The sequence below is a fragment of the Neofelis nebulosa genome, chromosome 10 (genome assembly GCF_028018385.1).
Source record: "Neofelis nebulosa isolate mNeoNeb1 chromosome 10, mNeoNeb1.pri, whole genome shotgun sequence".
NCBI classification, from domain to species: domain Eukaryota; kingdom Metazoa; phylum Chordata; class Mammalia; order Carnivora; family Felidae; genus Neofelis; species Neofelis nebulosa.
The window spans coordinates 102,468,025-102,491,572 of record NC_080791.1 but is presented as its reverse complement, the minus strand read 5'-3'; the positions used below and the strand labels follow the sequence as shown (position 1 = coordinate 102,491,572).

The following is a 23,548-nucleotide window of genomic DNA, read 5'->3' as shown; positions in this document are numbered from 1 at the left end:
ACCCCACTACCTAAGTGCTGTGCATTCCTGGGAAGGCCAGCAATCATTGATTCTCAGTTCTCTCTCATTCCACAGACTCTGAGGGGCCCATTAAGTATAAACCAATACTGGTAATGTTCCCTTTTTCACTTGCAGCCCCACAGGAGAGCCAGCCTCGGCTGCCTGTCATGGTTTTCACTTCTATTCAGAAAAGGCCCCAGCTTCTTGGAGCCTCAGGGACTTACTGTCATGCCTTCTCTTTCTCCACCCCACTCCCAAGGGGTGTGTGTGTGTGTGTGTGTGTGAGAGAGAGAGAGAGAGAGAGAGCACGAGCAGGGGAGGGGCAGAGAGAGAAGGAGAGAGAGGACCCCAAGCAGGCTCTGTGCTGTCAGCACAGAGCCCAACGTGGGGCTGTAACTCACCAACCGTGAGACCATGACCTGAGCTGAAATCAAGAGTCAGATGCTTAACCGACTGAGCCACCCAGGTGCCCCTGCATTATCTCTTTTAAACATCAGAGCATCCCCACAAGGTACATAGTATTGCGTACCCATACCACAAACAAGAAAATAAAGCTGGTAGTGGCACCAGTACCCAAGCTGGTGATGGCACCAGTACCCAAACCCACAACTGCCTGAATCTAAGTCCACACTCTTAACACTACGACCTCTTATAGGAGGTTGGGTTCTCCTTGTGTTGATTTGGTTCCAGGTACCTTTCTTTCCAGGACTGAACCCTCTCGGATGCCTGGGGCGTGGTGGGCGCTGTCCATGGTGCTGGGAAGGAGCAGGCGTAGATGTGAAGAAGGGGGCCCTTGGCCTTTCTCCCTGCCAGGGACTGTAATGTCTAACTCTGAGAGCTTTATGGAGGGGAGACCCTGCCTAGGCTTGGGGAGATACCAGAAAATGAGGCCGTGGAGGCCCCTATGGGGCAGCTGACACTGCTGGAGGAAGAGGAGGGGTGGTCTGGAGGTGAAGATGCCCCTGAGGAGGAGGGTGCTGTAGAGTTGGCCTCTGCCCTGGATGAGGTGGACAAGGGCTTTCAGTGCCCTAAGGAAGAGGACACAGTGAAACTGGAGGGCATTCCTGGATGCAAGACCTGCCCCCGCCTCTGGCCGGTAAGGAAGACCAGGAAATTGAACCAAGCTCGGGTGAGTGGCCTGGAGCTGAGACTGAGACCTGGAGTGGGGGATGGGGATAGATGTCTGCAGCCTCTGCATCGTTAATTATTTTCCTCATTGAAGACCCTGGGGGTGTCAGCAGGGGCTGGGGCCTGCTGAGGTGCCAGGGTGAGAGGTGAGGGTCATGTGGAAACAGAAACTGCAGTTTGATCTCCAACCTTCAGATGGCTGTGGAGGCGAGCATGGAGGTGAGGAAGATGAATTTTGGAGATTTAGAGACCCAAGACTAAGGTGACATGAATTCCTTGGCGGGGTGGGGGGCACTCCACTCTTCCTCTTTTATCCTGTGCTACAGTCAGTTTGCCAGAGGTGTTGCCAGGACAACCTCGCCTCTGTCCTCAGCTTCAGCTTCAATGATGAGATCCAGTGCTCAGTCAGCGGGCTCAACCAGCGCCAGGTCTGGATCGGAGGCAAGGTCGTAGACAGGGTAAGCGGGGTCCCAGCTCTAAGTGGGGTGCACTCCTGACCCCAGCCAGTGCCTCACAATGCTGCAGATCTGTCTGTGCTTCCCCTCCAATCCTCTAAAGAACTGGGGACAGATAGACGACTTGGGTGGGACACCGAGGAGGCTGCCTAGGTCCTGGGAAAGGCCAAGAATTCAGAGCAAGGAGGTTTGGGGCCACAGTCTGCATGTAGGATGTGGGCGAGACTGTGAGCCTGGTTCCTCCTCTCTGTGATGGGCTTGCAACTCCTGCTTACCTCTCGCTGGGGCCAGAGGATGAGCGTATCACTGCGATGCATAGAATGTGATGATGGTGATCACTGCAGATCAGCATTTCAGTTGACCAGGACAGTGTCCGTCATGGTCCAGCGATCAAGGGCAAGCCCCCCCCCCCCCCGCCCACATCTTCTCCTCCTGCCTCCTCTAGGATTGCTGCAAACACTTTCACAGGGTTGACGGGCAGTTGCTGGAACTTTACATACCGGGCTGTGGGCCTGTGGTGGCGGATGTGTGTTCATGTGTACCTGAGGTGCCGGGGGAGTGGGGATGACAGATGGGAGGGCCTAGGGGAGTAGGAGGGCCTCCCGGAGGAGATGCTGGGCAGGGCCTTCTGGGTCTTGAGACTCCGTGGCCATGGAGACGTGGAGCAGAGGGGAGGAAAGGCCTGTCTGGGGCTGAGTCAGGGGGCACTAGAGGCTGAAGGTCTCTTTCTGTTCTGCCTTCACAGGAGGCCACTGGTGTCGATCTCATTGCTGCGGGTGCCTCTCCTTCATCTGTTCCTACTGAGCTGGACCCAGCCAGGAGTCCAAAGCACCGCCCCCATAGCTGCCTCTCCTCCCTGCCTGCTGCCTCTGCTTCCAGATCCCAACAATAAAATTGCTTTCCTGAAACTGACTTTTCCCCTCTGATCTTTGATCCTCTGTGCTTAGCCCCACCTAAGGAACTTTCTGCCCTACAATGGCGGCCCCTCCCCACTCCACTGTCTCTCATAAAAGAAGCCAGAAGTGATCACTTTCAGGGAGGCTGGAGTATGGGCTGGGGACTGTGGACTCTCCCTGGAGACAGAAGAATGGGTCCAGTAGCTCTTTTCACACAACACCCAATTCCTAGCCCCAGCAGAGCAGATGCTGTCAGAACCCCCCTGTGTCTTCAACCATTCCAGGTGGACTCTCCATGTCCTGTGCCTGCATCCGCATGCCCAAGAGTGTGGTTGCCTTAATGTGCCAGGAAATTAACATGTCCCTGGGAACAGTCTGTAACTCATAGGAGTGGGAGTATGAGTGTCCTAATCCCTTGCCCTTCAAGTGGACTGATTCTAAGGCATGTACTGGGCACTGTCTCCCAGGGTTTTCCAATGGGATTAACTTCCCGTTATCCACTGAGGCAGCTGGCTTTGTAGCACACATGTTATTGACTGCCGTCTCTTGTCCATCTGAATTCTCTTTTCCCTACAAATGTCCTTGCACCTCCCAGATAAGCTACGTGCACTCAAATCCTGTCTCAGGGCCTGTTTCTGGGGAAACCCAATATAGGACAACATGCTATATGTCCAACTCTATATAAGGCCTGGGAATACAAGACCTAGCCTCCTCCCATTCTGGAACATATGGTTGTTTACAACAGAAGCACAATCTCTACTAATTGTTGCTGCCTATTACACACCCACAATGTACCCCTTACTGTGGCAAGCACCTTACAAAGATGACCTTGTATGGGAAGTAATTATTACCCCATTTTATAAAACCAGGCTCAGAGAAGTTATGGCCCTGTTCAAAGACTTGCCCAAGACAGACCATCTAAATGTGGCCAATGTTGCGATTCGGCTGTCTGTTCCACAGCATGTTCTTTCTACCCTTAGGACCCTGTGGCCGCTTCCAGGACATGGTCATGTAGGGATGGGGCACAGTGGAGAGGCAGGGCACACTCCCTTACTCTTGGGTTCATCTTGGGGCCATAGGACTCCAGCCCAGGTGGACAGGAGGGAATCTCAATCAGAGGTGGGGAAGGAATCCTCGCTCCGTCAGGGAAGTGAACAGAAAGTAAGGAGTCAATGCCCTGAAGCCCCTTTCTTCCTGGACTCCTCAAACACATACAATTACAGATGGCTCCAGAGTCTTAGAGGTGAATCAAGAGCTTTAGTTTTTTGAGTGTGGCCCAGATTGGAGAAGCCACTTGCTCAAGTTCGCACAGTTAGTTGAGAAAGATGGAAATCAAACCGAGGTCCATTGTAGCTGCCGTTCTATGACAGTCTGCTGAATTCAAAGATGGTGGAACTCTGGAACGCTATTCCGGGTTCAGCCTTGGGCTGGGTGCTGGGGAGGATGCCAATGAAGAAGAACTTTCACTCTTTGCCCTCACTGACTGTATTCTGCCGTGGGAAGACACGGCTTCCCTTTATTCCAATATGAATAATAAGAAGTAACACTATTTCCCATTTATTAAGCATTTACTAGGTCCAGGTTCAATGCTAAGTGATAAGTGGACTTTGTCTTATTCTTCGTAAGTCTGTTGGAACCGTGTGTTGTGGCAGAAGTGGGCCTTCCAGCCTACGGAGATCCCCTGTGGGGGATTAATGTCAAGAGGAAGCCATGAAGGAGGCATTTGGGTAGTGGGTAACATTCTGTTCTTGATCTGGGCATGGTTCTGAGGGTGCATTCACTGTAAAAATCCCCTGAGCTGCCCACCATACAGCATACTTTATAGGATGCATGCTATATATCCACAAGGAACATTTTTTAAAAAGCAAAATTAATGAAATAAGAGGGCTTACATCCCCAAATATGGGTTTGTGTGTCATTTCTCATCTCCAACAGGATGTTGACTAAGTTCTGTAAAGCCAACTTGCTTACAACAGAATCTCTGGAGTTCCTTACACCATGCAAAGCACAGGGCAGGAGCTCAATCAACACTCAGTGCTTATTTGTTGATTAGGGTCACATTTCTAGTCCTGGTTTCCTGACAAGGGCCACCTCCCAACCCCACGTGCCAGGCAATGTTCTGGGAGCTTTATTAGAGGTGGTCTTATTAGATGTAGCGTCCTGTCATGAGCCTCCACTCATGAGGATGAGAAGACCAAGCCACAGAGGAGCTGACATTAACTCATGATTCTAAGACACGTGACACTACACTGCCCCTCAAGATAGAGAGACCCACCCTCTGTGCAGTGTGGGGCTGGGCTGAATCTTGAGACAGAGTTTCAAATCCCTATGAATATAAATGCAAACAGCAAGCCAGAACATTGGAGTCTCATGGATGATGAAAATGGTGGCCACACTGTCTGGGGCTAACACAGTTGGGCATATCAAAGAAAGCGAGGATGTGGGAGTCAAACAGATGAGGGCCACTTCTTAATAGTTGTGTGAATTTGGGGGAGTAATTTAACCTCTCTGAGCTCGTGCAGTAGATACGTAGACTAGAGAAGGCAATACCTAATTTGCAGGATGATTGTAAAATTAATTAAGTAGGACCATAGATATAAAATCCTTAATGAAACGTAGTCTTTGGTCCGTGGTGGACCTTCAAAAATATTATTTCCAGTTTTAAATCAGACAAGCTTCACTGTGGTCAGTGAGGAAGGAGGTCATTGAAGTCAATGGAATGTCTTTGCCCAGGGTTTGTGTGCAAAGAAAATAGGGTCAACAGGGAGAGGGGTAAGTCATAGAGAAGGGAGGTCAGTGAGAGGAGGCAGAAGGAAGGCAGCTTTGGGGTGGCTAAGAGGCTGGAAGGCCTGGGTTTAGGCCTGTCTCTGACTTGCTGTGTCTTAAGCTCTCTGAGATGCTGTTTCCTCATCTATGAAATGGATGTTCAAATTAAATGACACACATAAAGCTTATCATGGTGCTGGCTCATGGAACTAGCTGACTTTAGTGGTCATCCCAAACACAAATGAAATGATATCCCTGGCCTGGGCCCCGGATGAGTAAGAAAAATGGAGAGAGGGTCTAGCCTTCCTACTAGGGAGGCCTCAAGCTCAAAATCCGGAGACCAGGTTTTTGGGGGCCTGGAATTGGTCCATCCCCCAGCCTCCAAGACAGGAAGAGACACTGAGAGTCAAGTCCGTTGGGCTGGGGAGATAATGGCCAAGACCGTTACTCTGCAATTGGGTGCAGAAATGAGCTTTCAGATACTTCTCCATTTGTAGGTACCCTGAGGGAGTGGGGGAGAAGGACCCAGGCCTCTTCACCTTCTGGGTTACCTGTCCCTAGTGCTTTGAGTACTGGAAGGCTGGAATGGAATCCAAGAAACAAATATGCATGGCCCAGCTAGGATGTCACGGAGTTGAGACACCCACCTTGACAAGTCTTCTAGCTCTTGGCAGTGATATCCAGTCAGGGCTCAGCACTTGTTGGCCTTTCCCTGTGTTGCACTGAATTTGGCTGGAGTTTGATTGATTAAAAATTCGACATTTTGTTCTTCATGGATTTTTTGGCATTTATTTTGATGTTCACAAAAAATTATATTAAAATATTGTTTCTCTTGGCCACTGAATTCTTTAGTGCCCTCTTAAATTCCACATCTGAGGCAAGTGCCTTGTTCACTTCCCCTAGTTGAGACCCTAGTGGTGATAGAGAGCTGGTGGGAGATGGGGAATGGGGGTGGGGAGGAGGGTGGCCCAGGGCGTCTGAATGACTCTGCATGAAACTTTCCATTCCAACTGCTGCCCCCTTGCTGGAAGATGAGCCTTGAGATTGGACAACATGGCATGTTCTAGATCAATGAAGCTCAACTGGGGCAAGTTAGTTCCCCAGAGGACATCTGGGAATATGGGGAGACATTTTTGACCATCATGACTGGGGAAGGTGCTACTGACATCTAGTAGGTAGAAGCCAGGGATGCTGTTAAACTTACTATGATGCACAGGACAGCCCCCCACAACAAAGATTTGGCTCTATATAGTGATAGAGCAAAGGTTGAGAACCTTGATCTAGATCCACAGCATAAAAGAATGAGCATAAATTTTTCACACATTAAAGATGGAAAGAGAGAGAGAAAGGGGGGGGGGAGAAAGAAAGAAAGAGAAGGAGAGACACAGACAGAAAGCGACAAAGACAGAGACACAGAGATGGAGAGACAGAGAGACAGGGAAGGGTTTTGAGCCAAAAAGACTTGCAAATCCCAGTTCTCCTGTTACGTGTGCAACCCTGACAAGTTGCTTTCTCTCTCTGAATCTCATTTTTCACATCTGTGAAGTAAGGATAACCATATATAAGGTGAAGGTGAGGATTCATGGATGTGATGCATTTAAAGGACCTGGTCCAGATAAGTGATCAGGAGGGCGGAGGCTCCCTTGGCCAACCACCTCTTCCCCACATGCTCTCCCAGATTCCTGGGATTCCCTACCTCATTAACTGGGATATTCACCAGAGGAAGGCTGCTCCTGGGATTAAGGGGTATTGTTCAGACTGGGGCACTTTAGGGGTGGTAATAATGCCTGGACAGTAGTCAGCTGGGGTCTTTTGGAACACACTGGGGCATCTGGGTGCCCACATATGGAGCAGGCCTTGGGAGATAGGTCTCTGGAGTCCCAGCAGGCATCAGGGCTCAAGGGGGAGAGGACTGAGCAAGACTTAGTCTTATCAGCTCCACTGCTCCCCACCCCAGCCTGAAGCAATCATCCTGGCCTCTTCCCACTTCCCCAGATGCCCAGTATAAGAGCTGCCTCTGGGTCCCAGCAGCTAGGAGCACTGAGAGTGGAAGCCTCAGACTCCTGGAGGTGAGTACTTGACCCAATATGGCATGCACCTCGGAAGCTTGTCCTCAGGCCACCATCCTCTCCCCTCATTCCCCAGCATGAATGACAGTGGCCCTGACTCTGAGCAGGCTTATTCCTGCAGGGGCAAGTGTCTGAGCTAAGGGCCGTTCCAGGGAAGCGGTGATGGCACTTTCAGAAAAAGGGACTTTTGTACTTGAGCTGACACCCCATGTCCTTTTCCTAATTCTCCAGCTCAGGGTCTGTTCCCCAGGGGTTGGGGGAAGGGAAGGAATGCTCTAGTTTGTCCCTTAATCAGCCATTTAACAAGAATTTTGTCTCTTCTAAGTGCCAAGAGCTGTGCAGACACACAGGACACCCACAAGGAAGGAGGTTGGAGTTGTGTCCCCATCCCAAACCTGAGTGGATATGAAAGGCCCACTGCTCCTGCCCCTTCTCCTTCTGGGGACAGTTGCTGCTTTCCATCTGGGTAAGCATCTCCTTCCTGTCTTACCAATCTTTCTCTTTTCTCCTATTTCCTGTATGGTGTTTTTTTTTTTTTTTTTTTTTTTTTTTTTTTTTTTTTTGCCTCATGGGGCCAGGGCCACAGTCACCCCTCTCCAGTTGACCCAGCCCATCTCTGATTAGCCATCTCCTCAACTTAAAATCCACCCACCTGTGAAGATGAAGGGCTTTTCACAGGTGCCTCCACCCACCCCCACAATACACACCTCGGTACCAGCCAGAAGTTAGCATCTCATCCATTTGTGCTTATGACCCAAATGTTCTCTCCTCACCCAACACCAAGGAGATCCAGGATTAGCTCCAGATGGCTCTAGGAAGGTTCAAGTAGGGCCTTTGGCATTGTCCATGGTCCTGGAAGAAAGGAGACCCAGAACTGACAGCAGGTTACCTCTCCTTCCCAGAGAATTCTGCCTGCAGTCCGGACAGCCATGAGATACAAGTGGATCTGAGTCAGAATCTGGAAGGTTCAGGGGAGCAGGGAGAAGACCTGGCTCTGACTGATGAGATGATTCAGTCAGAGGGAGAGGAGGCCAAGGCTTCCAGCTGTCAGGTCACATCTGAGGACGGGGAGGCCATGGATTCGGACCTAGCTGCCCTAGACAAGGACTTTCAGTGCCCCAAGGAAGAAGACGTAATTCGAATTCCGAGCAGTCCTGGGTGCAAAACCTGCAACTTCCTGTTGGTGCGGCAGGCCCAGAAATTTAAATGTGCTCAGGTAAGTGGCAGGGAAGCTACTGTGGAGGACTGGGGTGGGGGTGGGGGGAGAAGAGACTCGATTCAACCTTCTGTTCTCTTTTAGATTAGTGGTTCTCAAAACCTAGTGTGCGTCAGAATCCCCTAGAGGTCTTGTTAAAGCACACTTCTGGGTGAGCAAGTCTAGGGCGGGGCTTGAGAGTTTGCATTTATAACAAATTCCCAGGTAATGATGGTATTGTTTGTCTGGGGGGCGGCACTTTGAGAACCACTGATCTGGAAGGAAGGCTTTGGTATCAGAGACGCCTGCGTTCGAGCCTGGCTCTGACTCTCATGGGCCGTGTTACTGGGCGAGCCACTCCACCTTTCAGAGCTTCAGAACCTTCATTTGTAAAATGGAGATAGACAGTACCAACCCATTGGGGTTGTGGTGGGGATTAAATGAGATAATATGTGGGGGAGTATTGGGAATAGTCTCGGGGTCACTAAAACTCTCCACAAACGGTAGCTATGACTATTCTGAATATTCGTAGTCATTGCAAAAAGTTCCTGACAACACAAAAGGGAGCCAAACATGGGATTGAGAGGGGCAGACAGGTCAAAGGGATGAGAGGCTCTGTCCTGGAGACCCAGAGACTTGAGAAAAGCCAGCGAATTCTCTACCCTCCGTTTTCTTCTTTCTGCAGAATGTCTGCAGGAGGTGCTACCGAGGCAACCTCATCTCCATACACAGCTACAACTTAGATTATCGCATCCTCCGCTCAGCCAGAAGACTCAATGAAAATGAGGTCTGGATTGGAGCCGTCAACCGGGGCTGGGTAAGTGGGGAACCAACTCCGGGGGACAGGAACTTCTTTCTGATTGCCTCAAAGGAGCCTCTGCTGGCGTCTAGCCTCACCTCAGCAGCTGAGATGACCTTGAGGCAGCAGGCAGTGAAGTGAGAACCAATGATGGTGGGCATCTGGTCTCAGCTCCTTGCTCAGTGACTGTGTGCTTGTAGCCTGAAACGTGCCCCCAGTGGACATATATACACCAAAGAACTTGGCAGTTGTTGTAAATCGGGGTTCCTCCCGCCCTCTGTGTTCTCACCTTCCCCCAGAGCTGGCTGTTGAACATTTACCAGCGCATCACTGGAGTTAGGAGACAGGCTCCATGCTCGGCTTAGTCACTTACTAGCTGAATGACTTCCTCGGGGCCTCAGTTTCTTTATCTCTAGAATGGGGTCCTTCTTCTCTCAAGGCAGGTCTGGGGTCGTGGATAAATGAGTACCATGATGCTCGCTGCTCAGGTGTGGTCCGTGGACCAGGAGGGTCAGCAAACCAGGTAGCTTGTTAAAAATGCCCAATCTTGGGCCCTACCCCAGACCTCCTGGATCAGAATTGGCATTTTAACAAGATTCCCGGGAGATTTGTATGCACAGTAAGGCTTGACAAGCCTGCTCTGTGCAACAGTTGGGAGTCCTGGTTGCTCTTGCATTGTCATGGCCTGCAAACCCTCAAGGATGGGTCTCTAGGGTATCTGGCTCCCCGCTGGGTGGGCAGTGAGAGGAGAAAGGAATACTCAGCATTTTCTGGACCCCTGGGTCTGTCTCTCTGGACATCTGTACTCTTACCCAGTCTATCACTTTAGTTCATGTGCCGGAGGTTTCGATGGACCGATGGGAGCTGCTGGAATTTTCAATACTGGGCCTCAGGGCAGCCTTTCCAAGGGCACGGCAACTGTGTGACCCTGTGCGCCCCAGGTGAGGGGGACTGGGGCCACGGGAAGGGGAAGGGGAAGGGGAAGGGGTGGGGGTGGAGAGATAGACTCTTACATACTGTCCCTTTGAGTTACCCCAACACACCTCCCCAAACTCACACCTTCCCCCGGTTGGGGGGACATGTCCTCTGTGAGAAGGGCCGGAATGTAGGGATTCCTCAGAGCAAACCCAGGTGATGGGGAGCCCTGTCTGGGAGCTAGCTGGAGGCTTTCCACCCTCACTGACTGAGCTAGGCTCAGGGCCCGGGGACTGCTTTCCTTGCTCTGATAGGCGGAGTGACTAATGTGACAGATGAGAGTAGCAGATGTGAATGTAAGATATGGACGAGGGACCAAAGAGAGATGTGGGAACGAGGGCTGGCTGACAGATAATTCGCCAGCTCGGAACAGCACGGATGCCAGATGTGAGGGAGCTGGCACCACGGCTGAGACCGCATGTGCTGGAGTAAGACGGTAGCCATCCGCCTCCAGCTCTGAGACCCAGGCAGGTTATGACCCCCACTAAGCCTCAGCTTCCCGATCTGTGAAATGGGGGTGAGGGTAGCACCCACCTGCTGGCGTCACCGTGAAGATGAAACCGAATAAAGCAGTTAGCAGCACTCTCCCCGCCCTCTCCCCCCTCCCCCCGCCCCGGGGGAGAAGAATCACGTTAGCTGGTGGGGACGCGTGGGAACCACAGCGGCCAGATCATAACCCCGGCGGGAACCTGGATCCGGACCCGTATGTGGTGCCTGAGGAGGGGAGGACGGCCACGAGCGGCTGACGTCACTGTGCTCTCCGTTGCTAGGTGGTCACTGGCGGCGCACTTCATGCCAAAGGCGTCTGCCCTTTGTCTGCTCCTACTGAGTGGCTGCGGAGCCCCGGCCTCGGATCCCCCGCCCTTCGCACCCCCCCCACCAACCCGGCCGGCCCCCGCGCCCCAGCTCTGTCCCCCAGCCTCTTCTGGCCATAAACCCAGACTTCCCACAGCATCTCCTGACTCCGTCTCTTTATTGCCCACGCTGGAGGGCCCCGGGTGGGCGCGGGGTGGCCAGGAGGAAGGGCGGCAGGGCGCCGGTGGGGGTGGGTGGCGGTGGCCGGTGGCCGAGCCCTGACTGGGCGGTGGGCTTTCCACCACCCTTCTCGGCCGGGGCGGATTCCCACCCCCCACCCCTCCCCACCCCCCCCACCCCCGCCCCCTTCCCCGCTCCCCCAGGCGCTGGGGGTTGGCCTCATTGGTGCGGTGGGAGACGGGCCCTCCTGCTTTGTTTGGATCTGGGATGGGGAGCCGGGTGGGGTGGGAGGGGGGTGGCTTTCCAAGGTGGAGGCGATGTCGCCCATTGAAGAATTGAGGTGTATGTGGGGTGTGGTGAGAGTCCACCGGGGTAACCACGTGAGAGGGAGGAAGTCTCACCTAGGCCCCCTGCTCCTCTAGACCGGGTCTTCCTGGCCTCAGATACTGGCCCCTACTTTGTATTCTCCCAGCCACCAGTGTGTGAGTTCACAGTCCCCAACTTCTGAGATGTGTTCTCCTCTCTATTCCCAGGTGTGTCCCCTCCCCCACTGCAATTCCGTCTCCCTCCTCCCCATTCCCAGCTTACCTCTGCAGAGGGAACACATTCTTGGGAGGGAGCTGCTTCCACCAGGAGGGCCTTGGGGGCAAAAGTTAGAGCGTCTGGTGGCCATGCGGCTCCCATCCTGATTGCACAGCCCTGGGGCCCAGCTTCTTTCCCTCACCTCACTTCCTCAGCCCCTGGGGACACCTAGCCAGAACATGCTGCATTTTCAGGCATGATGCTGGGCTCCGGGAAAGATCTGGTCTTGAGAAGCAGGAAGCTCGACCTGGGACTGGGCAGTAAGAGGGCAGAGAGCCCAGGGTTGTTGGAGGGGTGTGGTGGAGAGAGACAGAGAGAGAGAGAGAGAGAGAGAGAGAGGGAGAGGAGAGAATGGAGACAAAGAGAGAGAGATTGAGGGAGATAGAGGATCCACTTATATGCTTCTTGGGGTATAGCTCTACATGGGGTGCAGGGAGAATGTACAAGTATTTTTTAAGTGCCCAGCTACACGTGTGTATATGTATCTTGGTGTGTACATGAGTCAGTCTTTGTATATCTGTCTTTATCTGTGTATACGTGAATCTGTATTTGTAAATATATGCATAAATCTGTATGAGTCGGTGTATATTTGTGTGTGGAGTGTGGGTATATTTTCAACGTCTCTGTATATTTATGGATATGCCTGGATGTCTGTGTATCTCTGTATAGCTTTGCACCCTTACATGCCCGATTCTGTGCATGCATGTGTATATGGGTACTTGTACATCTTCGACCCATATGTTTGTGAGTGTGTATGTATGTGCATGTCTGCCATACCCGTGTACAAGTCTACGTTTGTGTGTGTCTGTGTGTATCTGTTTAGGCACGTGATGGGATGCAGAGCTTCAGGAACCAAAAGCACAGTATTCTCAGATGTGCTTTGGTTCTGAAGGTGCTGCAGTTAATGGCATAGGACAGGAATGGAGGACCACAGGAGAAGTGGAAAAGCGGAAGGTGGGTCCCCTGAATATCAGCAGGTCCCTGGCAACCGGATAATGAGCCTGGGCATTGCGATGAACGTCACCGATGCTGGACCCAGGGACTACCTGTAGGTACCCGTCTGCCTTAGATGGACATCAGGTAGGAAGTTCCTAATCACAGCATTGTTGGTCTTCCCAAGGGCAGAGAAAGGGGGCTGCCTGGGGGCCAGATCCCCACCCAAATCCCTGCCTTGCATACTTCAACAAGCTAATTCTTGATGCTCAGCTTCTAAAAGAACTGTGGAATCTGGCTGTGGGTGGTGGGAAGGATGGTCAGCAAGGGAAGCTTTGCATAGGGAGCTCTGGGTCCGCTATTTTGGCTGAATGGCAAGCTCCCTCTTATCAGCCTCCACTTCTCTCCTTGATGGGGAATGAGCTGTAGCCAATGCCAATTGCCCAACATGTTGCCAGGCAATACGAGAGATAGAGAGAGGGAGGGGAATGGAGAGGAGCTCAGATCCTTGCAGACTGAAGCTTGCTTGAGGCACGATAGGGTAGATAAGCTACCCCTCAAAGGTCCAACACTATCAGTTAGTGGGCCTTAACTTCAACAATTATATATTCATATCTTTGGATGTTTAAGGCCTTTCCATCTTGAAAAGCCCTTGATTGAAAAAGCAAATACTCTCGGGAGAAGAAACTCCCGAGAGTGTTATCTATTAATCCGTCTGGGAGGTTGATGGGTGGCTTGCGGAAAACAAGGTTTTGTGAGAAGGAACACAGAAGGGAAGGAGGTAACTGTCAGCGGCCATGGGCTGGGAGGGTTGTGGAGAAGAGAGGCCATTAAAAGTGGGGATAATGAGGCAGAGGGTGGTGTCTTCACTGTTTCCTCTTCCTGAGGACCCAGGAAGGCTGTTCCCCAGTATTCCTTGCGGTGAAGTTGGGGTCTTAGTCATGCTAGTGAGTCTGGCCAAGGCAGTGTGGTTGGAAGTGACATAAGCCTCTTCCGGGCCTGGCCTTTCGGTGGTCCATGAGCCTCCAGGTCCCCCTTCCCTGCCGCTCTTGACCTGGGCGCCCATGTGTCTGGGCACACCCACCAGGTGGAGGGAGGGGGCTGTCTGACCCACTCGGTTATATTAAATCATGAGGTTTTGAGGTTTTCTGGTTCCTGCGGCTTAGACGCCTAGTTTAGCCTGACACATAGAAGGCGCCAACAGATTTCCTGGGTTTTCTCAGCTGTGGCATGGAAGTCAACCTTGCAGACCCTGGAGTCCTAACGCTCGGGCTTCGAGGCCTGGCTCTGCCAGTCTAGTCCCTCCTCCTTACTAGCCTCAGCCCCCCTTCTGTACGATGAGGGTTGCAGTAGAGGACATGTGTCGCGCCCTGGGCCCGTTGGGCAGTTAGCTTCTACGCGGAGTCATTCAAGACGCAAGGGACCCGCTAGGAGGGAGCGTGGGCTCCAGTTCAAACTTCCACGGATCCCAGATTTCTTTCTCCATCCGGCAGGATTAGTAACCAGCCACAGCGACCCCTCCAGGGTGGATGGATCTCGCTACGATGCAGCAGAGCCCAACCGGCAGCGTTATCACTACAGACAGCAGCCTTCGGCCTGGCACACCGAAGCCGTGACTTAGCGTAGCGTGGCTTGCCCGTCCGGCTCACCCTCGCGAGTTCACACGCTTGCGGGTGGGCCCAGGGGCGGCTGCCGCACCGAGGAAAGGGAGGACAAGTTTGCTTCAGGCTGCTCTGCAGGGAGCCCCCCGTGAGCCCTGCTGGGGATGCCTGTGGGTCTCCCGGCTCCAGAACCGCTGCCTCCACCGCCGTCTCTGCTGGTCAGATCTCTGGACACGGCCCAACGCCGGAGGGCACCCCCGGGGAGGTGTTACCCCACCAGCTTGAGGATGAGGTGTGTGTGGGGGGTGATGGGCCTGATGCCTTCTCCCCTGGTGGGGGAGGGGGGAATCACTGGATTCAGGCCTTTGTGAGTGCCCACTGCTCCCACACTGGTCCCTCCCGAGTGACCCCCAAAGCTGCCCCCTCCCTGTCTCCCTGCGCCTTCTGTAGAGGGGCGAGCCCTCCATCCCTAGGCAAGCTCACTGCAGCTGAGACCACAGAGTCATGTCTCCGCTCGAGTTTTTCCAGACGTGGTTTTACTGGGAGGTAATGAAACTGATACTTTGGGGCCTCCCTCTTGCAGGAGCCCCTTCTGTTACCTAATTTAGTATTATTTTAAAAAGATACCCCAAATTGTATATCCTTCAGTCTTCCTTAAGACCTAAATCTGCTCCAGAACTCTGCCCTGGGGAGATGCCCGGGCATCTAATGGGAGGTGAGCCCAGAGGGGGGGAGGGGGTGTTAGGCTGATGGAGGTGTGGGGGGACCAGATGCTTCTCCAGCGACCTCTCTGGCTCCTTGCTCTTGCTTCCTTCCCTCAGCGCCCGGACAGCTGGGTTCTCCCTTGGTCACTGACTGTGTGACACAAGTCATTTCCCCTCTCTGGCCTCAGTTGGCTCATCTGTACACGGGAGAGTGGGATGAGAGGGTTTCTAGCAGTAGAAGACTGACCACTGATTAGGGCCATGTGGGGGGTGGCCTGGCTGGCCAGCAGCTCACGGGGCACTGGGCCTCACTGGAGCCTGTTCACTGGTGTTGCAAAGAAGCACCACCCAGCTAGAAAAGGGCCCTGGGGTCTGGGAATCACACCCCAGCCTAAGGGGGTGGGGGGCTAGTTCCACTCCTGGAGTGAGGGGGCCCGATGCGTGTGAGTATGTGGGGGTCCCAGAGAGAGAAGAGAATGGTCCTCTCCTGGTTGGGGACGGAGCAATGGAAAGCTTCGCTGACAGTCATGCTTCCTCTTTCCCTCTGAATTGGGGATCCACTCGAGGCAGAGAAAGAGACCCCCCACATCCCTGTCTAACTGATCTCCCCTAAAATGGGTCCCGAGTTCCTGTTGAAAGCATGGGGCTTACTCTTTATTAAGCTGAACCTGACCCTGGTAGCTGTGGGGAAGGCTGAAGCAGCTTGGGGGGGGGGGGCGGGGAGGGGACAGATGCCCCCGGGGAGTTCACGCTTCTCTTGTGGGGTTGTGGGTGATGGGGTTAGATGTGGGTTTAAATCCCAGCTCTCATGCTTCCTGGCTGTGTGGCCTTGGGCAAATGACTCAGTCTTTCTGAGCCTCAATTTATCTTCGAAACAGGGAAACTAATATCTACCTCATAGGATTATTCTACAGGTTAAATGAGATAATGTGCGTGACACTGGCGGGCACTTAGTAGTGCCTTGTGGCCACTCGTTATCACTGTTGTTCTCTCTACTCTTGGGAAGGGGGGCAGCTCAGGTGCTACTGCCCTAAGGGTCCAGGGAAGCAGACAAGGGCGAGGCAAGGGGTGAAGGGGAGAGTGAGGTCTTAGCAGGGAGGGCTACCTGTCTGCCAGAGCGCTGCGAGGCCCAGACACCTGGGTCCAGTGTGGCTTCCTGGGGTGAACAGTAGAAACGAAGGCCCCCCTCTCTGCCTCCCCCCCTTGCCTAGGTGGGTGCCCTAGTGGGAGGCCTGGAGCCCAAGGGTGAGCAGATGGAGCCCCGGGAAGGGGCCCTAGTGGCCGATGGAGTAGGCCCCCGAATCTGTGGACCGCTTCTCCTCGGTGGTCTGGTCGCTGGGGTACACTGTGTTGGCCGAGGCGGTGACCTTCAGCGTCGTCTCGTCCACCTGCAGATAGAAAGGCTGGCATTATCGTGCTCTAACTACGGGGAAGGTCCTCCTGTGGGGACCCCACTTGGCAGACACAGCAGGTGGGGCTCACGGCCTCCTTATCCAGGAGCTCGAGCAAGTCTGCGTGATCCCAACAGTCTTTCCGTGCACCCCAAGGGCAGACAGGAACCTGAGCTAACCAGAAACGGAGAGGGGCAATGAGTAGATGGGGGTGTTGGCAGTGATGACCCACAGAGCCCCCAAGGGTCTCCACAGAGCCCATTCTTGGCCAAATCCCTCTTTTCTGGACCCCCAACTTGCACCGAGGCCCAATGAGCTCCCCTGAAGAAGTCCCCAAAAGGGGGAGCGATTGAGAGTCCCTGGGGCCTAGTGCCACTCTCTGCCCTGTCCCTCCACCTCTCATGCGCCTGCCCCCACCCTACCCAGCTCACCTCCTCAAACTTCTTGGCTTTGTACTGGTCGGCCCCCTTGAGGAAGTTCAGCAGGATGATGTCACAGAGGACAGTCCCCTGGAGGAAGAGGCAGGGTGGACTCAGTGGGGCTGCCCTGCGAGGGGAGGAGCGGGCTGGCAGGAAGCAGCAGTGGGCATGATTGCCCTCAGGCAGACAGCAGGCCAGGGGCCAGGAGGAGTCCTCCAAAGACACCTGACTGATGTTTCCACTTGGAAAAATGTCCAGGGGCTTGGCAGAATGTCTTCATCACCCGAATCTCCAGCTCCTGGCAGTGACCCCAGACCAAAATGCAGGGAGAGGACTTGATGGGAGAAGCGGAGGGTGAGGGGGTAGGAGTCCCTGGGAGCAGGGCTCTGTTCCTTAGGTCTGTGGACCCCTGGAGTCTCCTCCCTCACCTTCACGGTGGGGAACAGGAGCTCTGAACCAAGTCTGTCCCTCCCGCAAACGGGGAGGTAATGAGCTCTCCGTGACTGGACATGTTCACTCAGGACTGACCCAGTCTGGGGGTGGGGGACAGTCCCCTTGCCAGACTGAAGTATCTGGCAAGAGGTCAGGCTTTACATTCTAGGCAGAAGCAGGGCTTACCTGGGCCACCATTCCCCCCCCCCCCGCCACCCCTAGCTGGAGCCCCACCTTGACTGGCCTCCTGTCTGAGCCTGGAGGGGCTAAACTCACCACTCCCACGGAGGTGAAGGCTGCCACAGAGCTGATGATGGTGGGGATGATGTTGAACTTGCCAGCCTGCATGCACAAAGATCCCGGAGAGTGGGCAGAGGGTCAGGTACGAGGTCCTGAGGCCTGAGACTGAACGTGGACTCGCAGCCAGAGAGAGCCCATGGGCGGAGGGTTCTTGGTGGACCAGCAGACCCCAGCCCTTCACGCCCCAGTCCAGGCGAAGAGACTACAGATGTGACTAGCTGAGGCTCTCAGAGCTGGTCAGTGGCAGGACCTTGGCACCCCCCGCCCTGCCCCCACCAGAGGAGGCTCTTCGGGGCCCAAGACCGGTCTGGGTTTCCTCCCCTGTGCCCTGCCGTCACCCCAGCCCGAGGACTCACATTCCCGTACACCAGCACGTCAAAGCGGATGCCAAAAGCCTTCAGGAGTGTGCGGTATTCGCTGCCATTCTCCAGCTTGTAGTACTTGGCGAACCTGGAGGCCAGAGGCGGCAGGTGGGTCGCAATGGGGACTCCTACCTGAACCTTCAGAGTCCCCCGGAGCCTACAATGCGTGCTTACTGAGCGACTCTTATCGATGGTTTTGCTGGACGCCTGCCACCGTCCTCCCTGTGTGGTTAGCTGGCCCTCTGCACAGACGTCATCTTCGGGGCTTGTTACAAAGGCAGATTCCCAGCCCTCCCCCAAACCTGTGGAATCAGCATCTCTGTGGGTGGGGCCCGGGACTCTGCCTTTTTAAATAATATCCAGAGATGATTCTGATGTGTATGAAAGTCTGAGCTGTGCTAGACTCCACGCGTCTTCAGTTTTACTTGTTTGGGTATCTCAGGGCCCAGCTCGCAGCAGATGCTCCCCTCCCATGGGCTTGTCAGCCTCCTTGGGCTCAAAGCCTGGCTCTGCCACTTATCGCCTGTGCAACCTGGGGCCGGTTCCTTAACCCCTCTGAGACTCAAGTTCCTCCATTATTATTGGTCATAATATAGAAGTCCTGCTTCCCAGGAGTGCTGTGAGAATTGAATGGAACCCCACACCCAGGGGTCTAAAACAGTGCCTGGGACACAGTATGCAGGCAGGAGATGTTTGCCGATGTTGGCTGTTATTATTGCTGAAGAAATACATTCGCATTTACAGAGAGGCTTTAAAAAGCCCTTTTAGACACCATGTCTCCTTCTACCCTCATCACAGACCTGCTGGGTAGGGACGTGACTGCTCTGTTTTTCAAGCGAGGCTCTGAGGGGGGTGAAGTAGCCCAAGTTCAGGACTATATCCTCTACACCTTCTCTGCCCGGGCTGCTGGGTGCCAGGAACCTTGCTGGGGACAGGTAGGAACGATCACCTTCAAAACGGGGGCCCCCGAGCACCTCACTGTGAAGATGCCCCGGGAGGTGAAGGGACTGCCTGTGGCTTCACAGTCAGTAAGCAGGTGAACTGCATTTGTTTAAAGCCGGTCGATCCTCCCCCCGCCCCCGGCCCCCTCCCCCCTCCCTGCCCATGCTAGGCAAAACCCTAGTGTCAGCAAAGTGTAATCTCTTAACCCACGGCAGTAAAATGGGCTCCTGATGCCAGTGTCCCAGGAAAACGGTGAGGGTCAAGTGAGATGATGAAGGGGCTCAGAGAACCCCATAGGTGTGTGGGCCTGACACGGGTCTGATGTGGTGCCGCGGCTGTGTCCCCATCAGTGTTTCTTTTTCTCTTTCTTTCTTTCTTTCTTTTTTTGTTTCTTTCCTTCTTTCATCTTTTAATATTTTTATTTTTGAGAGAGAGAGAGAGAGAGAGAGAGAGAGAGCATGAGCAGGGGAGGGGGCAGAGAGGGAGGGAGACACAGAACCCAAAGCAGCCTCCAGGCTCTGAGCTGTCAGCACAGAGCCCGACGCGGGGCTTGAACCCATGAACCACGAGATCATGACCTGAGCCCAAGTGGGAAGCCCAGCAGACTGAGCCACCCCGGCACCCTTCCCCTTCAGTGTTTCTGATCCCCACAGGTTCCCAGGCCTCTCCCAGCAAAAAGAGGAGTCTTGAGAAACTCCTTCCTCAAAGGGGTTTCCCGGACTGCTGTGCCGCCCCTCCCACGGCTGTTTGCATTTGAATCTGTACAGCGGGGAGAGTAAAATGCTCAGCCAAGTGCTGAGACAACAGAGGGATCACGGGTTTGGGAACAAGATCATCTTGGGGAAGAGTCATCTAAACTTATAAAATGTCAGCCACTGTCTGCTCTGGCTGTGAGGAATTTTGGAGTTAGGCAGAAAGGGGTCCGAAGCTCCACTCCATGTTGGCAGCTTGGCCTTTTATGTGGCCCAGCCCTCAGGGTTTCACTTTTCATGTCTAGGAAGAGGGGGTGCTCATGTCCCCCCTGCAGATCTGTCAGTGACAGGGGTAAACACGGAGACCCGTCCTTTGGGACAGGCACTGCCACGACACTTGTCGCCATCTCTGGGTTGGACACTCTGCCCTTCTCTGCAGGGCCTGGGAGCCTGGTCTGCAGAGCCTGCCTCGGCCAAGCTCCCTACCCTCTGGTTCCAGGTGGGTGCAGCCGTGGGAGGCATCCACAGGCCATCAGAGGAAGAAGGGGTGAACTGGGTCTGGAAGGAGTCTGGGCCCCACGTTTCCCATGGGGAAACAGCCAGTGTGTGTGTGTGTGTGTGTGTGTGTGTGTGTCCCCACATGGTGCACCTGTTGCCCCGGACTGAAAAGTAAGGCTGAAACCTAGCCAGTGAGGGGAAGCTTCCCCAGGGAGCCTGACCTGGGAACGTGTGTCCTGTGGACTCTACAGCCAAAAGGGGAGGCAGGGGAGGGCAGGATGATCTTCTGGAGACAGAGACCCAGAGTAAAAATGGGAGTGGCCCCAGGAAGGAGGCTGAGAGGAACCCAAAGACCTAACCCTAAGAAGCAAAGTCTTGGAGGATGGGGACAGAGGGGAGGGGCTGGACCCACCTCCAAGATATAATAAGATATGGTCTGGGTGGCGGCGGAGGGCTTCACAGACCAGGCAGAAGGGAGTGGACCAGGCCGCACCAGCAGGAGGGGGGATGCAAAATAGACCCCAGAAGGGAAGTCACTCTTATGATGACGAGGAGGTCCAAGAATACAGTGCTCCAAGGAGGCCTTTCAGGAGATTTTAAAGAAGTCCAGAAAAGAAGCATCTGGAATGGACAGAGGCTCCAGGAAGTCCTCACTGTGGCTTTCAGGTTGGCCTGAGAAAAAGTGTAGACCATCACCTTCTCCACTCCTGTTAACTGAATACCATAAAATATGAAAATCTCTTAAGACAAGTATCTCATGCAGTTAATCTCATGAAGAAGGGGCGAGGACCCATTTTGTAGATGGGGAGACAGAGGAGGAGGTGACCTGCCTGAGCCGGGATTCCAGTCTCTGCCCTTAATCCTGAATGTGCTGCCTCCGAGCTCTAGGTGGCCAGTAAGGACAGAAGCAGACCTGGAGCCAGATCTCAAAGCCCATCTGTATTCTGTGTTCTGCTCACATCCCTGGAGAGCTCAGGCACCTGCTGTCCACGGGGACCGGGCCGGGGTGGGACTGTGGGTCCCAGGTGTTTGGGGCAGGGCAGAGGCTGGCACTGCGCTCCCGAAGTCTGCATTCCCGGCCTGAGGCTACCGTCATGAAAAATGCTCTCACATTGACTGGGAGAACAAAAAGTCAGCATCCTGGGCACTGCGTTCAAAGCGAGGGCTGGCTAAATTTATCTTGGGAAGGAATGTGAAGGAACAGGGAGAAAAACCAAAGCGGACTTGGTTTTTCTCCAGCACCTGCCTTCCAAGAGGCAATACGTATGATAAGATCATTATCTCACCAACCACCCACCCTCGGAGGCGGGTTGGCAGGGACTGGTTCTCTTCCTGGGTAGGAGGGAGGAAGCACGGTGCTCAGGGAGGGAGGGCCCAGGCTAAAAGCAGGGAAGGGCCCAGGAGTCCTGACTTCTGCTCTCGAGTGTGGCCGGTGAGCGTCACGGCATCTGGCCCAGCCCTGTGGCACCAGGGTCTGGGGTGTCTTCTCTCTTGGCACGTGGCTGGACCATATTGCCTGCCCTCTTGCACTGAACTAAGGTGGGGGCCTTGGCTACTTCTTGCCAATGGAACGTGAATGGAAGTGAAGTCTGCCAAATGTGGGCTGAGGTGTGTCGGAACATCGTACCTTGTTTATCCTCTCTTTCCTCATGGCCGGCCACTGGGGAGCTAGGGGTGAACCCAGGCCCTAGGAGAGACTGATTCAAGAGGTGACAGGAGCCCAGCTCCCCGAACGACTGCGCTGACCCAGTGTGAACTGTGCCATGGGCAGTAAACAAACATTTGTGTGAAGCTTCGGAGCTGAGGGGGTGTTTGTTACAGCAGTTAGCAATATTTACCCTGACTGTTACAAACATCCATAATTTTCCAGCTGAGAGACCTGGGGTTCAGGGAGGAGAAGTTACCTACCAAAGAACGGAGAGTGAGTTAAAATTGGGGAGTTTTGGGGGCGCCTGGGTGGCTCAGTCAGTTAAGCATCTGACTTCGACTCGGGTCATGATCTCACGGTTGGTGAGTTCGAGCCCCACATGGGGCTCTCTGCTCTCAGGGCTGAGTCTGCTTCAGATCCCGTCTCCCTCCCCACCCCCAAATAAATAAACATTAAAAAAAATTAGGGAGGTTTTCAAGAGTAGCCAGGGAGAGAGCAAATTCCAATGATGCCACATGGCTAGGATTTTCCCCTCCAAGAGTCTTGGAGGTCTGGGCGTGGTTCTGTGGTCTTTGACTAATTTTTCCACCCTGGACAAGTGGAAACCTCTCTGAGCTTTCTTCCTCAACCGAGCGGTGAGAACAGAAAGAGCCACGGGGAGGACGGAAAAGTACCTAAAGCTTGTCCCTTTCCTTTCATATCCTAGGATCATGATACATGAAACAATATCTATCCTGGAGAGAGTCCTACCAGTGGGCCAGCATGTGCTGAGTGCTTACTACGTGCCCGGCACTGTGCCAAGTGAATGGCACTTACTAGCGCATTGAACACTCAACCCCGTGGAATCGTGCACTGCTGCTCTTCCCATTTTACAGATGAGGAACCAGGATCACACAGGTTGAGCAATTTGTGTAAGGTCCCCAAACCACCAGTCGGTGAGCGAACCTGGGATTCAAACTCAGGCAGTCCAGTGCCACAGCCCACACTCGTAGCCAGCGTTCTAGACTGTTCTTTTCGCTGCCTGGCTTCTGTGAGATCCTGGCCAATTGCTTTCAGTTCTCCAGCGGGGGACCTTCTGTGTTGGGAAGGTGGGTCTCTCGACCCAGAGCCAATGACCCAGAGTCACTGGCTGGGAGCAGAACAGGAAGCACACGCCGGCCATGCAGTGTTGGGAGAGGGATGCCCAGCTTCCTTGTCTGTAAAGCGGATGGGCTGAGCTACACCGTGCCCGGCCCTGATTTCTCCCAAATCCTCCGATTCGTACCTCTCCAGCTTTGGTTTTCTCGGCTGGGAAATGCGGCTGGCGAGAGCGATGCCACCAACACCCCGCCGGGCCCAGTCCGCCTTCCTCACCTACTGGCAGATGCTCCCTCGGTGCCAGGCACCAGAAGTAACAGCCACACCACCCTGCCTGCCTTCCTGAGCACACCTCATAGACACGGACTTCTTGCCTCTGCCCATGCTGTTCCCCTCCCCTCCCTTCCCACCTTGCAAACTCCTATTCATCCACTAGGGCCCAGCAGATATTTAGAGCACACCTACCCTTTGCCAGGCACTGTGCTAGGCACTGCTGATACCTTGGCCAGCTCTGCTCTCCTCACAGGGAGAGAAATACTAACAGCCACACATTCCCATAAGTAGCTAAAGCCCGACGTCGGGGCTGAAAAGGAGAGAGCACCATTCGAAGAGCTCATCGAGTGAAGAGCTAGGCTGGAGAGTCAAGGAAGGCTCTGTGCGAAGTGACATTAAAGCTGCGACCCGGAAGGAGAGGTGAGACGTGAGCAGG

The 23,548-nt window shown here is 54.0% G+C and overlaps 2 protein-coding genes and 2 long non-coding RNA genes across 4 annotated transcripts in view; 2 read left to right on the top strand and 2 right to left on the bottom strand.

Moving 5' to 3' along the window:
- The first annotated feature begins 1,808 nt into the window (after window positions 1-1,808).
- Window positions 1,809-2,495, top strand: LOC131487866 (uncharacterized). Its single transcript, XR_009250002.1, has 2 exons — window positions 1,809-2,130; window positions 2,329-2,495. It is a non-coding gene; the product is annotated as an uncharacterized LOC131487866 (long non-coding RNA).
- Window positions 2,496-3,716: 1,221 nt separating this feature from the next.
- Window positions 3,717-10,877, bottom strand: LOC131487865 (uncharacterized). The gene is made up of 4 exons (XR_009250001.1): window positions 10,818-10,877; window positions 10,121-10,259; window positions 8,088-8,166; window positions 3,717-3,913 (listed from the first exon to the last, which is right to left on the bottom strand). It is a non-coding gene; the product is annotated as an uncharacterized LOC131487865 (long non-coding RNA).
- Window positions 7,250-11,237, top strand: LOC131487864 (proteoglycan 3-like). The gene is made up of 6 exons (XM_058689017.1): window positions 7,250-7,314; window positions 7,640-7,780; window positions 8,217-8,530; window positions 9,195-9,326; window positions 10,138-10,249; window positions 11,054-11,237. Exons 2-6 carry the CDS (start codon window positions 7,720-7,722, stop codon window positions 11,110-11,112), a joined length of 678 nt encoding a protein of 225 aa, XP_058545000.1. The 5' UTR covers window positions 7,250-7,314; window positions 7,640-7,719; the 3' UTR covers window positions 11,113-11,237.
- A 3,654-nt stretch (window positions 11,238-14,891) lies between these two features.
- The window catches only part of P2RX3 (purinergic receptor P2X 3), a 29,277-nt gene continuing 20,620 nt past the window's right edge, over window positions 14,892-23,548 (bottom strand). The window contains exons 9-12 of the mRNA XM_058689015.1: window positions 17,977-18,070; window positions 17,597-17,662; window positions 16,901-16,978; window positions 14,892-16,466 (exon numbers count right to left, since the gene is read on the bottom strand). Coding sequence (XP_058544998.1) covers window positions 16,353-16,466; window positions 16,901-16,978; window positions 17,597-17,662; window positions 17,977-18,070 — 352 coding nt within the window. The 3' untranslated portion in view covers window positions 14,892-16,352. The remainder of the gene's footprint in view (window positions 16,467-16,900; window positions 16,979-17,596; window positions 17,663-17,976; window positions 18,071-23,548) is intronic.

Excerpts from the sequence above, each read along its gene's own strand:
- LOC131487864 (XM_058689017.1), top strand. The coding sequence starts at position 7,720 with ATGAAAGGCCCACTGCTCCTGCCCCTTCTCCTTCTGGGGACAGTTGCT. Across the intron at positions 7,781-8,216 it reads AGTTGCTGCTTTCCATCTGG|AGAATTCTGCCTGCAGTCCG; the intron begins GTAAGCATCTCC and ends TCTCCTTCCCAG. Across the intron at positions 10,250-11,053 it reads TGTGACCCTGTGCGCCCCAG|GTGGTCACTGGCGGCGCACT; the intron begins GTGAGGGGGACT and ends CTCCGTTGCTAG.